This window comes from Dipodomys ordii, unplaced genomic scaffold (genome assembly GCF_000151885.1).
Source record: "Dipodomys ordii isolate 6190 unplaced genomic scaffold, Dord_2.0 Scaffold171, whole genome shotgun sequence".
Classification (NCBI taxonomy): domain Eukaryota; kingdom Metazoa; phylum Chordata; class Mammalia; order Rodentia; family Heteromyidae; genus Dipodomys; species Dipodomys ordii.
Genome location: NW_012267387.1, coordinates 2,507,939 through 2,528,341, shown reverse-complemented (window position 1 = coordinate 2,528,341; position 20,403 = coordinate 2,507,939). Strand labels below are relative to the sequence as shown.

Here is a 20,403-nt window from a genome sequence, read left to right as displayed (position 1 = left end):
TCAGCCTCCTGAGTAGCTAGGATTACAGGCATGAGCCAACGGTGCCCAGCCCAATTTCATCTTTTAAGGAACCTCTGCACTGACCTCCACACTGGCTGTATGAATTTTTGCTGTAAATCAGTGTATAAGTGTATAATTAAGAAAAAATCCATTTAAATGGTTTGTTTTTGCCCTTCCCCTCCCCAAATTATACCAACGTCAAATACAATGAAAGCAGGGGTTATACCGTGGGGGAGGGACATAAAAAGTAAATAAATCATATTATAAATATGTTAGAAACAATTGTAAGAATACTTATCTTGGGGTTCATTTCACCTAACATTAACTTATCTCACCTTTTCTGCTTTTCTCAGACATACTAGTTACTGCAAATAAGGGAAACCATGGGACCTATGTTTCTTTGGGCCTGGCTTACTTCACTTAATATAATTTTTTCCAAGTCTTTCCATTTCCTAACAAATGGGGCAATGTCATTCTTTCTGATGGAGGCGTAGAATTCCATTGTGTATATATACCACAGGCGGACCCATTGCAACAATGAGATGTACAAGTCACTATGTCAAAAAACGAACTTTGGGGGGATGGAGGGATGAGAAGGGATGCTAAGGGGAAACAAAGGGAGGTAACAATGCTTAATAAGAAATGTACTCATTACCTTGCCCCTCTGTACAGTATTTTCACAATAAAAAAATTAAAGGAAGAAAAAAATCTAATGAAAAGCATTAGAGGACAAAACAACACTAATAGAAAGGAACTTAGTATAATTAAAAATATACAATGGTGACAGTAAAAACAAAAGGAAGAAGATATAAAAACCAAAACATATTAAAAGTGAAAACAATAGGAAAAAGTACAGGTTAAATAGGAGGAAACAAAATATCCAGAATATCCAAATTAGCTAGCTACTGCTATAATTTGTGACTATACCACCACTAGACAAATGAGTAAGATTCAAATACAGTGAAAACAGGGGTTATACCATGGGGGAGGGACATACAAAGCAACAAAAACATCATGTGGTACCTTATTATACCTTAGAAGCAATAGCAAGAAAGAAAAAACCACTTGTGTCCTTACCTTGGGGTTCATTTCACTTAGCATCATCTTATCTGACTTTTTCTGCTTGTCTCAGACATATACTAGTTTTTGAAAATAAGGGAAACCATAGGACCTATTTTTCTTTGGGCCTGCCTCACTTCACTTAATATAATTCTTTCTGAGTCTTTCCATTTCCTATAATTTAGGGAGTGGAAGGGAGAAAAACAAACTGTTTAAACAGGGATACATGTTGACCCATTGCAACAATGATATGTACAAGATGCCATGTCGAAAAATGAACTTTACAATTTAGGTAGTGGTGGGGGGTACTTGTGGACATGGGAGGGAAGGGATGGTAAGGGAAAATCAAAGGAGGAGACAACAATGCTTGATAAGAAATGTACACATCACCATACTCACGTAACTGTAACCCCCTCTTCTGTACAGTATTCTCACAATAAAAAACTTATTCAAAAAAACAAATGAGTAAGATTCATATATTTATTCAAATAATTCTCATAATGTACACTAATAAAAGATTGGAAAACAAGTGTGGATATAGTTTACGCCTTTTACGCATTTGATCAAACACATGAATTTTATTTTAAGAAGACTCATTTCTCCCAATATGCATTTTGCCCTTGAAGCCAAGGAGAGAATTTCTATCTGGCCTTAACAAGATGATGTAACACTTAGGGGCAAAAATACAGCCCAGGCATCCTGCACTGGAGGACAAGATGGAGAAGACCTCCACAGCCACCATGACCTTTCCCTTGGTACTGTGGTAGACAGGCAAGAAAGTGACCCAGACACTACAGAACACCAACATGCTGAAGGTCAGGAACTTGGCCTCATTGAATGTGTCAGGCAGGTTTCTGGCTAGGTAAGCAGCTGTGAAGCTGGTTAGAGCAAGGAAAACTAGGTATCCCAAGACACAGTAGAAAGCAGTGAGGGAGCCCTTGTTGCACAGAATGATGACATGGCCATGTTCAGAGTGTGCATCTGTGTCCACAAAGGGAGGAGAAGTTCCCAGCCAGAGTCCACAGAGAGTCACCTGGATGAGGGTGCAGATGGGAATGATGAAGTTAGGAGCCCCTGAAACCAGCAGCCACCTCATCCTTCTCCCTGGAGAAGTGGCCTTGAAGGCCAGAACCACAGTCACCGTTTTGGCCAACACTGTGGAAACAGCCACAGTGAACACAACTCCAAATGTGACCTGCTGCAGGACACAAGTGACTATATTTGGGCGGCCAATAAAGAACAAGGAACAGAGGAAACAGAAGATGAGGGAGATAAGCAGGATGTAACTGAGAGCCAGGTTGTTGGCTTTAACAATGGGAGTGTCTTGATATTTCACAAAGAGTCCAAGAATAAGAGCAGTGCATGTGGACAAGCAGAGGGCCATGCAGACTAGGGCTATGCCCAAGGGTTCATCATGAGCCAAGAAACTTGCAGCTTTTGGAAGGCACTGCGTTCTTTTTGTGTTGGAATATTGATGATCTGGACACTTCATACACTGCTCCATATCTATTGAGAATGCAGAATTACCATTTGTTTCATTTCCGTACTGTCTTTTACCCAATGGAAATTAGGAAGTCCTCTCTTAGAGGTAAATCATAAAGATGCATATTACCAAATAAGTCTGATATTGTTTTTTTGCCTCATTTCTGTCACATAACTCCATCCTCATTCTCATATTTTTATCTTATTGTCTTATTCACTGCCTCATAGGTAGTAAATAAGCATATTAATTATTTGTTTCTAAAATTTCATCTATTTATCATAAAAACTTAATCAACATCTATTACAATAATAATCTAATAGTCAGGCAAAATACCTGAAAACACAATCAATTCATATGATATACTCTTTTGTTCAAACTGACTTCCACAGGTACTAGAGACAGGCCATTTTTGTAAATTCTAATGAAGTAAGATAATTTTCTGACTTCATGTTGCTATAAAATAAATTCTTAGCAATGACTGCACAAGTCTGCCACTGCCATTCAAAGTTGTGAATAATATAGCTTGCATTTCTCTACGTGAATTCATCTTATAATAGTTGTCTCTTCTTCCCAATGGTGAAGTAGTGGGAATAAAGAATCAAGGCACTCTCTGAAGTTCAGAAGTCATGATATGTGTAAGATTTGTGTCGAATAGTTAAACCAAACTTAGCTTTCTCAGCACTTTATAGCAAGAACAGTTCTGGAAAGGTAAATAAAGATGTGCAGAATTTATATGTTCTTTGTGACATAAATGTAATTTTGAAGATCATGGGCATTCAGTATTTAATAAGGATTCATACTTAACCTAAATGGAGAAGTTAAATGGACTCTATACATTCACTGAGTCCAAAGGAGGACATGCATAGGACTGTTTGAATAGGCTCAATGGGTATGGTCATAGAAAACTTTTATGAAATGAACTCCAAAAAAGGAAACGAGATATTTTATTTGTCACAGTGGCTGTTTTTTGTTTTCTTTTCCATTTGCATTGTTAATTTTTGTTTGGAAAGGTAAGAGGGGACACTGAAAAGGTAAAACAAAGAGTGAACAAATACAACAATGGTACTTACTAGATACTATATGGAAAATGAACTGTACATTTTGTCAGTGGGGGATGGGAAGGAAAAAACTGGGAGACAATGAGGGAATGTGAGACATGGTTCGTAAGAGTTATTCTCATTATCTGATTCATGTAACTGTAACCTCTCTGTGTATCAACTCCACAACAACAATAAAAATTTTTCAAAAATCCATTTCTTGAGGTAATCATGTGTAAAATGTCCTAGACAAATTTAATTCCATACATAATTTAAGGTCCATGAGTTGTGTTATTTCAAGGAACAATATCAATTGTTATAATTAAATTATGGAAAGTAGGAAGATTTGGGGTCTGTAATCCAAATACAAAACCTTTCCCATGGACTTGGATACATTGTGCAATGCTAGGAAGAGATAGGAAATTTTCTCTTTCATCATTGACTTACCTGTCCCATTAGCAATCTCATTCTCTAGGCAAGGGATACAATCAAAGCAACAGACAGCCTCTCCTCCATGAGAAGATTTCCTGAATCCAGGAACACAACTCTGACTACAAACAGAGTGAGGAGTCTGAGGAAAAGCAGATATGTGTTGGTAACTATTTAGACCTGACATTCCAGAAGTAGGTGTTCTTAAAAAATTGGAGCATTAACCATATTTATTTTACATACTCAAAGCCAATAGGTTGATTGGATACTATTTTATATTTCATAACACAATCCCCTAAAACTTTTGAGCTACAGCCTTGACCTTCAGAGCATGCTATGACTGAGAATTGTGGAACCTTTAAGAGGTGGTTCTTAAGGCTAAGATATTCCTTCCCAACTGCCAAAAATTTCCTTGAATTCATAGCATAATTTTTCTCCTACTGATTTGTGAAATATGGAAATATGGAAACAAGGACTACAATATACATTGAAATTGTTAATAGCATGCTAGACCCCAGGCCCATCATATCTTCCTATTTCTTTTCCACTTTCACAATCATCCTCTGGAACAGGCTCTTTAGATGATGCCAAAATAACAGGTGAACTAAGGGTACACTGAAACATCCCGTAAGTTAAGGTAAAAAAATCTTTCAATCTTATTAATTGATTGCTTTTTAAGGTATTTTGTTCCAATATTAGAATGCTATTATAATGCTATTATATTTTATGATAAGTGAACATATAGAAATATTCAACTAGTATACTTCTTTCCCATCTAAGAGTCAGTGAATCAGGTAATTTCTCCAGTTACAACTAATTAAATGTACAATACTGGTCACTAGTGAACACAGGGACATAATATCTAGGAGTTCATTTTGCCTACTTATGTTGAGTTTTAATCATTTGTGTTCTCTTGAACCCACCTCGGTAGCTCCTATGGCCCACTCTATCATATCTTTAGACACAGACAGTTGATGATCATAAGGAGCATATGGAGAAAACTCCCCAATTTTCACCTTGAGTTCAAGACCTTCTGGAAAATTCCAAATATTTAAAATGTCATACTCTGCCTCTAATTTTCTTTCTTCATCCAAAATCACTTGGTCTCCAGCAAGATTGTGAAATTGGATGTTCTTCAGAAAAGGGTGCAGCTAAAAGAGATACATCATCTCATGGTGAAGAGAATCTAAGTGTTGAAACAGAAATCCTGAATTCAGCCAAGCCCCTCATTCTCTTTAATCCTTACTTCATAATTCAATATTAACACAGATATCAAATGAAGTTTAAAGAATGTCTAGATGGGAACAATATATCAAGTTTCTGAATTCTGGCATTTTTTAAAGAGAAACTACCTCCATATAAATAGTCATGAATGAGAAAAATTTCAGCTTGCTTGCCTAAGAATTTTGCAGGACTGATAATTTTATGAATATCCAGGGAATTTAGTTGGCTACATAGGTGATACCTAAAGTGGAATAAACCAGGCATTTATTTCTGTGCACATTTAATTAACTATTCTTTTTCTTTTTTTTCTTTTTGTTGGTTATAGGTCCTGAACTCATAGCCTGGGTTCTGTTCCTTGTGCTTGTTCACTCAAGGCTAGCACTCTACCACTTTGAGCCACAAAGCTACTCCTGGTTTCCTGGTGGTGAATTGGAGATAAGAGTCTAAGAAACCTTCCTGAACATACTGGCTTCCAACAGTCATCCTCAGATCTCAACCTCCTGAGTAGCTAGGAGTATAAGCAGTTCAGTTAAGTTATTAATGTGTTATATGTGGAAGCTGACTGTGAGTTTTTTATTATTATCATTATGTATCACACAAAGATATCAAAATTTCACAAGTCAGTTTGTGAGTACAAGTCATCTTAATGCCACCTTTTCATCATTCTTCCTCATCTTCCCCAATCTCAGCCATCCCTTAAGTTACTTTCTTAGAAACAGCATCATTTCAATAATTAGGTACTTAAAGAACAGATCATCCTTTGTTATTAAGAAATTGCTAGTGAAAAGGTGGATAGAAAAAACATTAGCTGTGAGCGTATTCAAGTCATTTATTTTTTTTGAACACAGAAAATTTATTTATTTGAAAATATTGGCGAACTATTGTTAACATACATGTTACTTGTTTTTAGAAATAATAAAAATAAAACTTTATTTTTTTCTTAGACATATTTTTAGTCTATTCAGTATCTGTTTCCCTATTTAACACATTTCATTTCTTTTTTTATTTTTATTGTAAAAATACTGTACAGAGGGGTTACAATTACATGGGCAAGATAGTGAGTACATTTCTTATCAAGCATTGTAGCCTCCTCCTTTGTTTACCCTTCCCATCACTTCCCATCCTTCTCCCCCTCCCACCCAATCCTCCCCCCCAAGTTGTAAAGTTCGTTTTCGACATGACAACTTGTACTTCTCATTGCTGCAACAGGTCCACCTGTATCCTTATTTAAATGACTTGTTTTTCCCCTTCCTTTCCATAAATTATACCGACATCAAATACAGGGAAAGCAGGGGTTATAGTGTGGGGGAGGGACATACAAAACAACAAAGAAATAATCTTATAATTGCGTTAGAAACAAATGCATGAAAGAAAAAAATTTAAAATACATATCTTAGGGTTCATTTTCCTAACGTCAGCTTATCTGACTTTTTCTGCTTGACTCATACATATACTAGATAGTGCAAATAAGGGAAATCATGGGACCTATGTTTCTTTGGGCTTGGCTTACTTCACTTAATATAATTTTTTCCAAGTGTTTCCATTTCCTAAAAATGGGGCAAGTCATTTATAATACAGGAGTTGATGTCAATATACAACATGTTTCCTCTTTCTACTGGTAAGCTTCTCTTTTAGAACACCTGAACAGAGGTCTAGAGCAACCTTACAAATTACAGTTTAGAAAGCACAGTTTCTCATGGGCCTCTGGAAATAGATTTGAACCTATTCAGATTTACTTTGATTTTGATGTGTGGAATCCAAGAAAGAAGGCATTACCTGTGTAGGAGAAGGCACCATCCATCTTCCATTACCCATTGTTGCCTCTTCTATTTTATGAAGAAGCATCTCATAGAAGGCATGTGCCACAGCATACACAGCATTGTATGTATTGTAACTCTCTTCAGACATGGACATGTCAAAAATTTGCCCAGGCAACAATTCCAAGGAAGTATCATCTGGACAGTTCTTCCACATTACACAGTCAGACTCAAAATGGGAGCAATTAAAAGAGAGAAACCATAATCTAGCAAGATAAAAGTCTTCTGGGTACTTGGAAGGGTTAACTTCCCTGATAAAATCTGTGAATCCAGAAATGTCTCCATGGTGATGTGAAAACATAAGAGGTACATGGAATGAGCCTGACATGAAATACTTCCTTCCGATGGATAAATCACACTTTGAGTTCAAGAGCCAAACTTTGCTTGTCATTAAATATTGCCCAAGAAATATCATTAAGCTTAGCAGATATTCTTTATTACCATAAATGATAAGTACATTTGCTGATGATTTATTAATCTGGTTCTGAATTCCCATCATATTAAATACTTGTGCCAGACTACTGCCTGGGATCACATGCTCAAAGGCTATACAGATTCTGTTCTTGTACATCTTTTCTCTCAGTTCTGCAAGGATCCATAAACCATTCTCACCTTCTGAGATCAATAGCCCCACCCAGTTCCAGCTGAAATGAAGCAGTAAGGAGACCATGGCAATGGCTAGTGATGTGTCTTTTGGGGCCATTTGATAGAGAGAAGGAAACTTGCCATGATCACTCAGGGCAGGATCAAAAGCCCCAAAGGTAAGCTAAAGGGAAAGAAAATTGGAGGCTCACAAGTGAGAAAATTTCTGCATATCATAACATTAATCTTGATTTATGTTAAAAAAAATCAGGTTGAAATTGTGGAAGAAAGAATTTGCTTATTTTCAGATTTTTTAAAATTAAAATTGTAAGTTAATTTAAAGTCATTGTACAATGACTTTTCAATTAGACATGCTAATTATATCTATAAGGCATAGTGATCACTAACATTTCTATTATTATTTCCACCTGTATAGCAATACAACACATTCCCTTGTTTCTTTGTTTGATTTTTACACATATTCTTCATTAGTCTGTCTGTATTTGCCATTATGCCTCTATTTTCTAACACTCCACCATCCTTTTAACATTATAACACCTCACACATGACAGCTTTAATTTCCTAGTCGTGAAGTCCAGAGTAGTTACACCACAGAAATCCACAGTTATTTATACCATAATGTAGCCAGTTCAATCACATATAAGTGCTTAGGGCCACCTATGGGTTTTCATACATTCTTTGTATTTCATGTTTATATTTTAAATACAACTTCCACAAACAAGAGAAAAATGCATCCCTTTTTTCTTAATATGATTGACTTTATTCACTTAATAACTTCACATTTTTAAAGTCATTTCCCACTTGCTGATTGCTTTCTACTAAATTATTCAATAAACCCTAGGCTCATGGTCATTCATCCCTGGTTCTCTCCAACTTTTCCATCCTATCTTAAACAATAAGAGTCTGGATAACACAGTATATTGGAGTACTTAGCTTTTGATATTATAAAATAATAGGTTGTTGGATAGGTTGTTATATTACGTATTTTCCTATCATTCTCTTATAACATCTCAACATGGAACCAAAGCAGACATCTTTACACATCCCTCCCTCCTTCACCTGTGGAAATCTGTAGAGTTCCAGCAGTGTTCCAATTTCAGCAGATGTCATTCCTGACGTTCCTACAAGCACTGCTACAAACTTACTCTCTGCCATGCAGGTATAGTTAGGGATCGTCTTGTAGCCAGAAAGCCAAATAAAAGGATTTTCAAAGGCAGACCAACCTCTGAGATCAGCATTATAGACATCAAATCCCAAAGTCATGTTGTGTAAAAAACCGGGGTTCTTATTGATTTCCTCAACAGCAAAAGCCAAGGCCAGGACAAGCTGATAGTACTTGAAAACAAACCTACACAGGAGACATAAGAAATTCATCAAGAATAATCCAAAACTTTTCTTCAAATCAATGCAAAGACTTTGGTGGACTCAATGCTTATTTCTCTACAAATTAAATATGTTGAAAAGTTTCACCTTTTATGAGATATTAATAATGTGACATGCATATAAAATTCCACAGAGCTTGATTTTTCTGTGTTACATAGGTAACACAACAAAAAAGGATATCATACATTAACCACGGAGTGGGTCTTCATGAGACACCAAATATTCTTTGGGTTTAATGTTGGGGTAACTAGCACTACATGTGTGAAAAATAGTTTTTGTTTTATATGGTTTCCGGAAAGACTAATTTAAATAATATCTCTGTTTAAGATTAACTTTCAGAAGCAGAACAAGGTGTTATAGATGGTGTTGTATGGTTTTCCTTGCAGACATAACATATAGAACACTCTTTCTGTAATAGCTACCAGGAAAAAAATAGCTGAAGCTTCAGAAGAGACTCCAATTATGATGTATGTAAAAAAGCAAATAAGATGCTTTAAAAATGCAGAAGGAAGTGGATTTCCATGTTACTCTTTCCTCCACTACACTCCAAGAAACTCCTCAGAAACAGATGAGCATCCAAATTGGGGAATGGGAAGAGAGTTTTAACAAAACAAAGCCTTAGGCTGAATTCCCTGTTTCAAGGCTACCAAAGGTGAAATTGAATACTGGAATATGCCATGATGATCACTATTTCCTTCACAAAACAAATAGATTGAGATATTAAAAAGGAAAGGATACTGGGAGTAAGAGAATCAAATATACCTTCACTTCTCAAAAAACCAGTCCTAGTAGGAAAGACTAGGACTCCCTCAACTTCAATTAACCTACAAAAAAGGAAAGTGGAGGTATGGCTCAAGTGATAGATAACCAACCTTCAGCAAAAACCTCAGGCCTTAGGTCCAAATTCATGCACTAATAATAAGATCTCTAATGTGAAAGAGTAAATCAAAGTAAAAATGTAAGTGTGAAAGCAAGAAAGAATGTGTGTGCTTATTAGAAATTGGCAACTGTGTCACTGGGCACATCAATGATGTTATGAGATTTGAGGATTACAGCTGAAAGCAAGCCCAGGGCAGTAAAGCCACAGACCCTTATCTTCAGTTTACCACTAAAAATCTCAAGTGGAGCTGATGTTCAATGGGAAGAGCAGTAGCCTTGAGTGTAATCCTAGCTACTCTGGAGACTGAGATCTGAGAAGTGCTTTCAAAACCAGGCTGGGCTTTATCTCCAAAAAATTACCAAAAAAGGCAGATACGGAGCTGTGGCTCTAGTGGTAGAATGCGAACCTTGAGTCAAAGAGGCTCAAGAACAGCACTCAGGTCCCAAGTTTAAAACCCAGGACATGAAAGGAAAGAGAGAAAGAATGAAGTGTTCAAAAAGCAAATATTAGTTTCATGTGTGTTCAACAAAATGGTTGAGTACAGTAAAATCCTTATTCAAGTAAATAATAACAGAATATAAATTCCTAATAGAGATAAAAATACACATAGCCACGTTTATCCAAATATCCTGGGTATTAATGCCACACTCGTGTAAGCTTAACTATCAGGAGGTTGAGATATCAGGATCATAGTTTAAAGCCAACCCCAGAAGAAAAGTGCATGTGATTCTTATTTCTAATTAAGTAGCAAACCACTGGCATTGGAGCTGTGGCTCTAATGGTAGAGTGTTATCCTTGAGCAAAACATCTCAGGGACAGCACCCAGGCTGCCAAGATATGGAAACAATCCAGATACCCCACTACAGATGAAAGGATCCAAAAATTGTGCTACCTATGTAAAATGGAATATTATGCAGCCATTAGAAAGACAAAATAATGGCATTTGCAGGGAAATGGATGGCATTAGAAAAAATCATTTTGAGTGAAAGCCAAGAGCAAAGAGACAAATGGCACATAGTCTCCCTAATATGTGTGTGTTAAATACAAAATATAAGGAGATACAACAATGTAAACTGGACTCAAGAAACAAAGGACTTCCACTCATCTTATCGTATCATTACTAAATGATTCCCTGTTGCTGACCACATATATAGTATATATATGTACATATCTACGGGAATTTAAGGGAGGACCCAGAATCAGAGGGCAACAGGGGAAAACACACAACAGCAGGACCCATCAGCTGCACTGGACATTGATAAAAACAAACTAAGCAACTCAAGGGCAGTGATGGGAGGGAAGGAATGAGAGGGATAGAGGGAACAGCTAACACTAAGCAAAAGGAAATAAATGAACATATCACCCAATGTGGAAGATAAAACTGTAAAGTCAAAGCTCATAAAATTAATACAAACATTATAGACCACAATAATGACAATTTGCCTCATGAAGGTTAGAATGTGTTTGTGAATTTAACTTAGTATCACTACCTCACAATACTATGAAATTTGTGAAATATATGTAATCACTTAATCACAATAAAACATTTAACAAAGGAACCCAAATTTAGGAAGATAAAAAGTTAATTGAACTCCTCACCATCTCATCTTCAACAAGGTCTGGCAAGTGAAATACAAGCTTCTCAAGTCTAAAAATGAAAAGGAACTCTTAATAAATAAGTATGTCCCTGTTTCCCTAACAGCTGACTTCTCAGTGAAATCCACACAAACCAGGATAGAGGGGCAGGAGATCTTTACAGTGCTGCAGGAAACAATGAAAAGTATCCACCAAATATAATGCATGTAGCAAAGACATCCTGTAGTAGTAAAGGAGAGATCAGGATCTTTCCTGTTGGGTTGGGATGTAGCTCAGTACCAAAGCACTTGCATAGCAAGTGCAATGTCCTGGGTTTGATCCCCAATACCAAAAAAGAAAAGACAAAAAATACAGTTAAAAAAAAGATCTTTCCTGACAAACAACAGTGCTTGATAAGAAATGTAATCATTACCTTGCCCATTTAATTGTAACTCCTTTGTACTGTATTTTCACAATAAAAAGAAGGAAATACAGCTATTCTATAAGAAACAGGAAAGCAATTGTTTTCTATGACAAAGGAGATTATACAAGGATGTATAAAAGTTACTGATTGAGAGTGATTATACCAACAAATTGAGAATGTTCTCATATCACATGTATGCTAGCTAACCCATGCACATATTTCTTGGGAATAGAAAATCCTCAAGTTTTTGTTTTCATTTTCTCGTGTTCTTCTGTGGTTATTTTCCAGTCCTGGGTCTTGGAATCAGAGCCTGGGCACTGTCCCTGAGCTTCTTTTCCTCAAGGCTAGCACTCTACTACTTGAGCCATAGGGCTACTTCCAGTTTTTTTTTCTGTTTATTTGGTAGAAAGGAATCATACCCAGGACTTCATGCATGCTAGTCAAACACTCTACCACAAAACCACATTCCCAGCCCTTCTCTTGTTTTTTGTTTGGATCTAATTTTTGTCATCATGTATTGTTGCCATCATTAGTTACTATAATTAAATACATTTAAAGCCCCCTATGAATAAAAAATATAAACCTATAATGGACAAATGAAAAGTAATATAGCAGAGAAAAACACGTAGTTAATCCACTTTTTAACCACTAAAGTCTGTGAAAGGAAAAGATTATAGAAGGAGCTTCATTGAAGCTACAGAACAAGTAACATAATGGTATAATGAGAGTCAACTGTCAACTGTCAACAGTGACTAGGAATACTTGAAATAATTTATTTAAAAGACAGAAAGTAAGCCATGTGCCAGTGGCTCATAACTGTAATCTTAGCAACCCAAGAGATGGAGATGTGAGGATTTCAGTTTGAAGCCAGTTAGGGCAGGAAAGTTCATGAGACACTTATCTCCAATTAAGCACCAGAAAACTGAAATGTCTCTGTGGCTTATAGTAGAGAACTAGCCTGGAGGGGAAAAGCTCAGGGACAACACTCAGGCCATGTGTTCAAGCCCCACAACCAGGGGTTGGGGATTTAGCTCAGTGGAAGAGCACTTGCCTGGCAAGTGCAAGGCCCTGAGTTCAGTCCTAAGCTCTGGGGAGGGGAAAGCTATAAAAGACAAAGCCCCACAACCAAAAAGAACAGAAGCAGACATTGCGTGGCCAGAGTCATAAAAATGAAAGGCCAAACTCTTTACTTCCCCTATTTGGATACACATAGACTGCAAGGGAAAGGATGCAGTGAAAGCCAGAAGAAAGCAGTAGTATCTATAATATATCTTTTCATATATATACATTAATCAAAGAAATGACAAAGATGTCCATAATCAGTGATGGAGGGGTGAACCAGCAAGTAAACATAATAATTGTAAGTGTATATTTAGACACTATCTGCTAAGCATTTCACTATATAAAGGAAATATTCACAGATTTTGAGGGAGTGGGATAATTCGCAATAAAAGAATAATTTCAGATTTACCACACCACTTTCAGCAATGGAGAAGTCATCCAGACAGAATCAACAAGGAGGCATGAAGAATTAAACTTCACCCTAGACAAAATAATCTTCACATATGCCTAAAGAACATGCCCCCCCAAATCTTATGAATAAAACATCTTCATATATTCTACATCCTCTAGGACAGATCAAAGAATAAGATACAATACATTCAAATAAAAAAACTGAGCACACACTCAGACATCCTTGTAGTAAGCCAAGAAATTAATGTAACAAATGGGAAAATAAATGCATACATGAAAATTAAATTACTTGGACTACCAGTGGGATCAAGAGAAATTTCAGTATGTGAGATCATTTTTGGTACAAATGAGAATGGAAAACAGCAATACTCAAATCAATGGCTATGGCCAAAGGTGGCCTAAAATGAAATATTAAAAAATGCCTTTAAGTAGCTAGACAGTTGAGGTTTCAATTTAACAACTGAATTTACTAATATAATGCATCTTGACTGCAGCCACCCCATCCAATGGTCATGTTTATCTCTCCCAATCCCATCAATCCCCTCAGCATTGATAGTTTGAGAGGAAGCATTTAACAACCATTGTCAACAAATCAGTACTGTAGAACCAACATTACATCTTAAGGAAGTAGAAAAGCAAAATATCAAAGCAAACATTAATAGAAAGAGTGAGAAAATTGAGTAGAAGTAAAAGAATTAAAGCACATTTCCATAAAGCCAATAATTATAATCAGGAAAACATAAAACCTTCTTCAAAAACAAATGGAATAAATCCTTATCTTGAAGAGAAGACTGAACTAAATAACATCAGGTATGGAAACACAGAAACAAAAAAATACCAATTAGAAAACAGTAAGTTTGATCAAGTGGAAGTAATGACTTAGAGACTATTCCATAATTGAAATAAGAAGGCAGTAAAACTAAAATCAATAAATTGTATGAACATAAATCAGTAATAAAGGTTTCCTATCAACAGAAAAACCTTCAATGTGACTTTATTGCTCAATTGCTCCAAAAATTTAAACTTTATCTAATGCCCATTACCCTTAGTTTAATTTTGAAAATATACAAGTTGAAGGAATTCCATAGAGGACATCCAATTATATCAACATTATCCTACATAAAACCAAAGAAGGAAATAGGGAATGAAAATTATATTCAATGTCTATGATAAATATAGTAACAAAGATTCTATCAAAATATTGGCTGCAACAAAACTGTTAAGAATATTTCTCATGAAGCTGGGTACTGGTGGCTCACACCTATAGTCCTAGCTACCCAGGAGGCTGAGGTCTGAGGATCACAGTTAAAAGCCAGCCTGAGCAGAAAAAGTCTGAGAGACTCTTATTTCCAATAAACCACTTGGAAAACTGAAGTGGCACTATGGCTCAAGTGGTAGAGTGCTAGCCTTGAGCAGAAGAGCTCAGGGACAGCACCCATTCCCAGAGTTCAAGCTGCATGACCAACAACAACAACAAAAAGAATATTTCTCATGAGCAAAGTTGACTACGTGGAATTTATGGTTCTAGTCCTCAGAAGATATAATTACCAGAACTGAGAGGCAACCCATACAATGGGGCAAAATCTTTACTAACTAGTCAAGAAAAGATAAATATTAAGATTTGCTAGAGAGCTCAAAATGTGAATAACAATAGACAAAAAGAACCCCTTTAAAATGACTAATGATTTCAACAATAAAGTCTTAGTGGAAGCAAGACTCATTTCAATTGGTATGGAAATGCATGCTCCATGTCCTTAAAAAACAAATAATATGCATATGCAAATACTACCCACATTAAAAATCTATCTTAACAGAGTTACATGGGAAATCATGAAGAAAAAATAATGTCAGATACTGGTGAAGACACAGGAGAAAGGGTCCCACTGTGGGTGGGACTGTGAATCAGTGCAACCAACATGGACATTAGTATGAGATGTCTTCTGAAAAGTCATATTATAATCCCACCCTGTCACATTGTTCTGCATACATTTAGCTCAAAGGATTTTAGTTCAAAACCATCCCAGGGAGAAGAATCTGGAAGTCTCTATCTCTAGTTTACCAGCAAAAGCAGGGCCATAGACATGCCTCAGCTGGCAGAGCACCAGCTGAGCAAACAAGCAGAGGGACAGTGCAATGCCCTGAGTTCAAGTCACAGTACCTACTTACATATACATACAAGAAAAGGGGCATAGATGGCCAAAAGGTGTGGATGACAGCCTTTAAGTTCTTAGCCATCAGCAAAAGGCAAATAAAACCACAGAAAGGTATCATCTTACAAGGGTAGGAATAGCTAATGTACATGAGACTTAAATACTTAAGGGCCAGGTGAGAGTTAAGGAAATGTATATGCCAGCCCTCTCCTCTAGTAACAAAAACGCACACTGGTTCAGCCATTGTGGGTAATAGTGTGGTACTTCTTGGAATACAAATCAGAACTCCTACATGATTCAATACTGTTAGTGGTGGCTGTTTAGCCAATAGAATAAAATCAGTATGGAAAAGAGGCATCTGCACTTCTGTGTTCTCTATATCATCATTGAATATATCAGAGAAAAAGAAACAACCTAAATGTCTATCAGACTTATATATACACATTTATATGTATATATTTATAAACATATATGTATAAATGCATAAATTCACATTATATATTATCTAGTATATAACATATGGAGTAATGTACATATTCTATGTATTTTATAAAAATAAACACATAACATACATATAATAGACAAACATATTTATGTGCGCATATATATCTTAAACTTTTCCTTATCACTGCTTATCTTTGAAGTCAGAGCCTTGTAATTGGTATGTAAGCAGCTCCACCATGCCAATATTCCACCCAACCCTTTTGAGTGTGTGATTTTTTGAAGGTGGCCTTGAATGTATTCTAGAAATGACCTAAATAATCTTCATCCAAATTCCTACCACATTCAGCACAGAAACAAGAAAGACAATCCCACAACTCCTATATAAAAAGAAAATCTCCAATTTTCCAAAGCTATCCAGAAGCAAAAGACGTATGCTTAAATAGTATAACACCAGCTTTGAATTGTAGTAGAGAGCCATAATGATATACAAATTGTACTTCATAAATTCAGATACCAATAAAATAGACCTAGAAATATTTCCAACCAACTACATTCATCTCATTCTTAGAGATGATGTCCAGTCCTGCATTGTTGGAAGTTGATGCCCTTTGTAAGTAGTGGTGCTGTGAAAGCTGAATATCCATATGACTTTAGGATAGATCTTACCTTTCATATTCTCTAAAAGGATACAAGTCAAAAATCATCACAGCTCTTAATAGGAAACTTGAGGATTGGAAAGTGAAGATAGAGTCATAATGGAAACACTTCAACATATAGGCACAGGAATACTTTCTGATAGTATACAAATACTTCATAAAATAATAGCAAAAGTTATGCTCTGGATTGGGCACAGCAATCATTTGTTTCACTCACAAGGTGAAGAATCTCATCCTCAGCCCAGTTTACAAATGTGATATTATGGAATTGAAAAGTTTCAGCCAGCCTGGCATTGAGAGGCACACCTGCAGTTATCACAGTTTAAAGCCAGCCTGGACAGAAAAGTACTGTGAGACTTATCTCCAATGAACCAGCAGTGTGGTGAAAGTGCAGCTATGCAACTATTGGTAAAGCACCAACCTTGAGCAAATATATCAAGCAAGGGGAAGGAGCATCTTGTCGGAGCCAGAGTACTGTCACCAAAATAAAAATATAAAGTTTTAAAGTTTCAGTACAACAAAAGAAATATTTAATGAAGTGAAGATACATACAAAAAGATGGTTGTCAACCGTTGTTAGCGATTCATCTGTTAGGGCTTAATAATATGAATAGTATAATAGTATAAAACAACACTGAAATTTAAACACCAGTACAACAAAAAATTCTATTCTGAAACATGCACATGAAGTGAAAGACTTTTTTCAAATGAAAAAGGATAAATAGGAAATCCTCACAGGAAAAATATCGAATCATTATAGCAATCAGCTCAAAGCAAACTAAAGATATTCTGAGTTACCTTATAGTGTAACCAGAATGGCTATCATTGTAACTCAAAACTACAAATTTTGATAAACATATGTAGAAATAAGAAACAATGAAGATACTGCAGGATATTAAAAATAGAACTCATATTTGACTCAGCTGTATCACTTCTACCAATCTATCCTGACATATCAAGCTCAGTTTTCTATATGGATGAAAGGGTAAAACAGGCATGTCATTTTATACAAACTTTCTGACTTATGGAATTATTCAGGATGTCCAACAAGAGAAGAATGGATCGAGTAAGTGTTCTATATATGAAGCTGAGTTTTCCTTAGCTGCAATGAAGAATGGAATCACAACATTTGCTAGAAAATATATGGAAATGGAGATCATTCTGTTAGGCTAAGTAAGCAAGTATTGAGTACAAGTACCATATTTTGTTTTGTAGCATATTAAGTGAGGTAAGCCAAACACAAAGAAACACAGGCTCCATGTTTCCTGTCATTTGTAATAATTAGTATATGTATAGCATAGTCCTGGCAGAGAATTATAATAGCTCAATAGCTATGTACATATGACAAAATGATGCTAATATGAAATGAACTCTAAAACATGGAAACAACAGGTCTTTTTTCAGTTGTTGATTTCGTTGTCACCCCTGCACTGAATCTAGTTCTTTCTTATGTTATTTCATTTTTCTTTTTCCATTAGTTTATCCCTGTTGTCACTGTATTTGATGTTTGTACCCTGCATTTTTTATAAACATTTATCTGAATTGGGGAAGGGAAGCAGAATGACAAAATGCTGAAACAAAGACAAATGATGACACATTACAACAATGATACTCACAAGACACTAACTATGTAGGAAATGAACTTTATAGCCTAGGAGGGGATGAGATGTGGGGGAGGGAAGGGACAGTGGGAGAAAAACAAGGGAGAGGGTAACAATATTCTACAAGTAAAGTACCCATTACCTTACTCATGTAACTGTAATCACCAATACAGCATCTTTACAATAAAAACATTTTAAAAAAATTTCACAAAGCATCTTTCTCAAAGAAACTAGCCCAACGATATCTGTAGAGATAACCAAAATAACTGTAAGAAAACTATGCATCTACCAATTTGTTTTCTTGGTTTCTCTCTTTCCAAAAAAAATCAAAAGAAGTGAAATGTTCTGCAAAGATTGGAAAAAATACATTAAAAGAGAAAGAGGAAATTACAGATATGGGAGGAGAAACAGGATATTTGATGAGACATAATATATGGTTACAAATAGTGGGGGTGACGACAATCAAAGTTTATGACATGTAATACAGATACACAGTAAGAAACCAGATAGTTATTGAAAGTACCATATTGTAGCAAAAATTGAAAAATATTGCCATAACATCTACTGGTGTGGCATTGAGTTAATCTCTTTCTCCCAGTGATATTCAATTGCCTTGCTGCATTTATCTATATCAAGGACTTCATAGATGACACATAATGACCTTTAACTAGTAATACACATAAATCTGACAAACTGGATCATAGGATAATAAGGCCAGACTTCTATAATTTCCACCAGGAGCCCTTGCATATCTGTATGTAGCTGAGAAACATCCATCCACTGTAACCTAAGATTCCATGTGTCTGTATAAGTGTACTAACAAAGACACTTAAACATATTTTACTGGTGTTAAGGGAAGGAAAAACAATTGAATGTGAAAAAGTAGTGGAACATAAGAAAAACAAGGGACTGGGTGTGAAACTCAACAGCAGAGTAACCATCCTGGCAACCACAAGGCCCAAAGTTCAAACCCAGCAGGATAGAGAAACAGGTAAGCTTAAAATAGACTGATTTCTAGGAATGGCATGAAGGAGAAGAACATTTACAAATCTATTTGAAAGCAGTGAAAGAATTCCTGATCCTATCATATCTGCTTCTAAATATGTCCAGCCAACTGACAGTCTACCCTTCTCAGACCAGCACTGGAAAAGAGGTGGGAGACATTGCTATAGACAATGACCTTCTGTTGCAATAGGAATCAAATTGTCTGCTAGAATTTCTCCTTAGTCATTCATTACTGAGACCCTCGCCTGCAAACCAAAACCTGAGTGTACACACAGGTGCAAAAGAAAAGCAAAACTCTTCTTGGGCAGATATAATTCTCTCATGGATGTAGTCTAACTGCTGCCTTGCTGGTCAATTTCTGGATCAAGCTCTAAATCTGACGTGTAGTAAATTAATAATTACACAGTGCTTAGTTTAAAACAGTAACTGTATGTCTAAAAAGTCATCAAAATATATGTCAACCCATATGTACAAAAGAAAACTTCTCAGACCACTGGCCTGTGGGCAAGGAAGTGTATCTGCCTCCTCTCACTGCAGAACTCATGCCACTGCCTCAGGTTGTTTGTAATAATATCACTTTATCCTTTGCAGAGACAGCTGGGATGCAGGAGATACAGTGATGATGGAATAAAGGGACCTTTGAAAGGAGAGGCTACATGGAAAGAAAACAGAGTCCTCTCTTCTACCTTGGAAGCGGAAAATCACTCCATAGTACACACAAATTAAAACATACTTCTGGTGCATCTCATCTCCTGATCAGAGTTTGGTGTAGAGGATATAGAAAGCATGGTCATGAGCCCCAGAGTTTCATCGAGCATTCAGAAGTATTACTTACAGTTTCTTTGCTTCATCAAGGGAAGAATCACTGTTACTGCGATCTGTTCCCAAAGTGTAGAGAGGGAAGAACCCAGCAATCATCACATCTCCATCCATGTGTGCCCTGTGCGTCATTCTAGAAAAGCAGGCAGTGCCTTCTAAGGAGCTGACAAGATGTGGAAGCAGGAGAAGAAGGAGGGGGAAAATCAAAGGGAACATCACTGAAGCATCTGCTAAGTTTAAATGCTGGCTGGATGTGAAGCACATAGGTTCAGGTGAAGATATATTTGTATTTGTGTCTATGTGTATATATACCTCTTTTATTGACTAGGATGTCTACTCAGC

General features: G+C 36.2%; 1 protein-coding gene across 1 annotated transcript; it reads right to left on the bottom strand.

Moving 5' to 3' along the window:
• Window positions 1-1,642: 1,642 nt before the first annotated feature.
• Window positions 1,643-20,193, bottom strand: LOC105998745 (vomeronasal type-2 receptor 116-like). Its single transcript, XM_013033536.1, has 7 exons — window positions 20,078-20,193; window positions 16,648-16,659; window positions 8,712-9,000; window positions 7,009-7,815; window positions 4,932-5,159; window positions 4,027-4,150; window positions 1,643-2,565 (listed from the first exon to the last, which is right to left on the bottom strand). Exons 1-7 carry the CDS (start codon window positions 20,191-20,193, stop codon window positions 1,643-1,645), a joined length of 2,499 nt encoding a protein of 832 aa, XP_012888990.1.
• Between the last annotated feature and the right edge of the window lie 210 nt (window positions 20,194-20,403).

What these genes read in the sequence shown, in the direction of transcription:
- LOC105998745 (XM_013033536.1), bottom strand. Translation starts at nt 20,193, where the DNA reads ATGACGCACAGGGCACACATGGATGGAGATGTGATGATTGCTGGGTTC. An exon ending in TGGTGCCTTCTCCTACACAG is followed by an intron (nt 5,160 to 7,008) that starts GTAATGCCTTCT and finishes TATCTCTTTTAG; the next exon opens with CTGCACCCTTTTCTGAAGAA. An exon ending in GGGCCATAGGAGCTACCGAG is followed by an intron (nt 4,151 to 4,931) that starts GTGGGTTCAAGA and finishes GCTTTTCCTCAG; the next exon opens with ACTCCTCACTCTGTTTGTAG.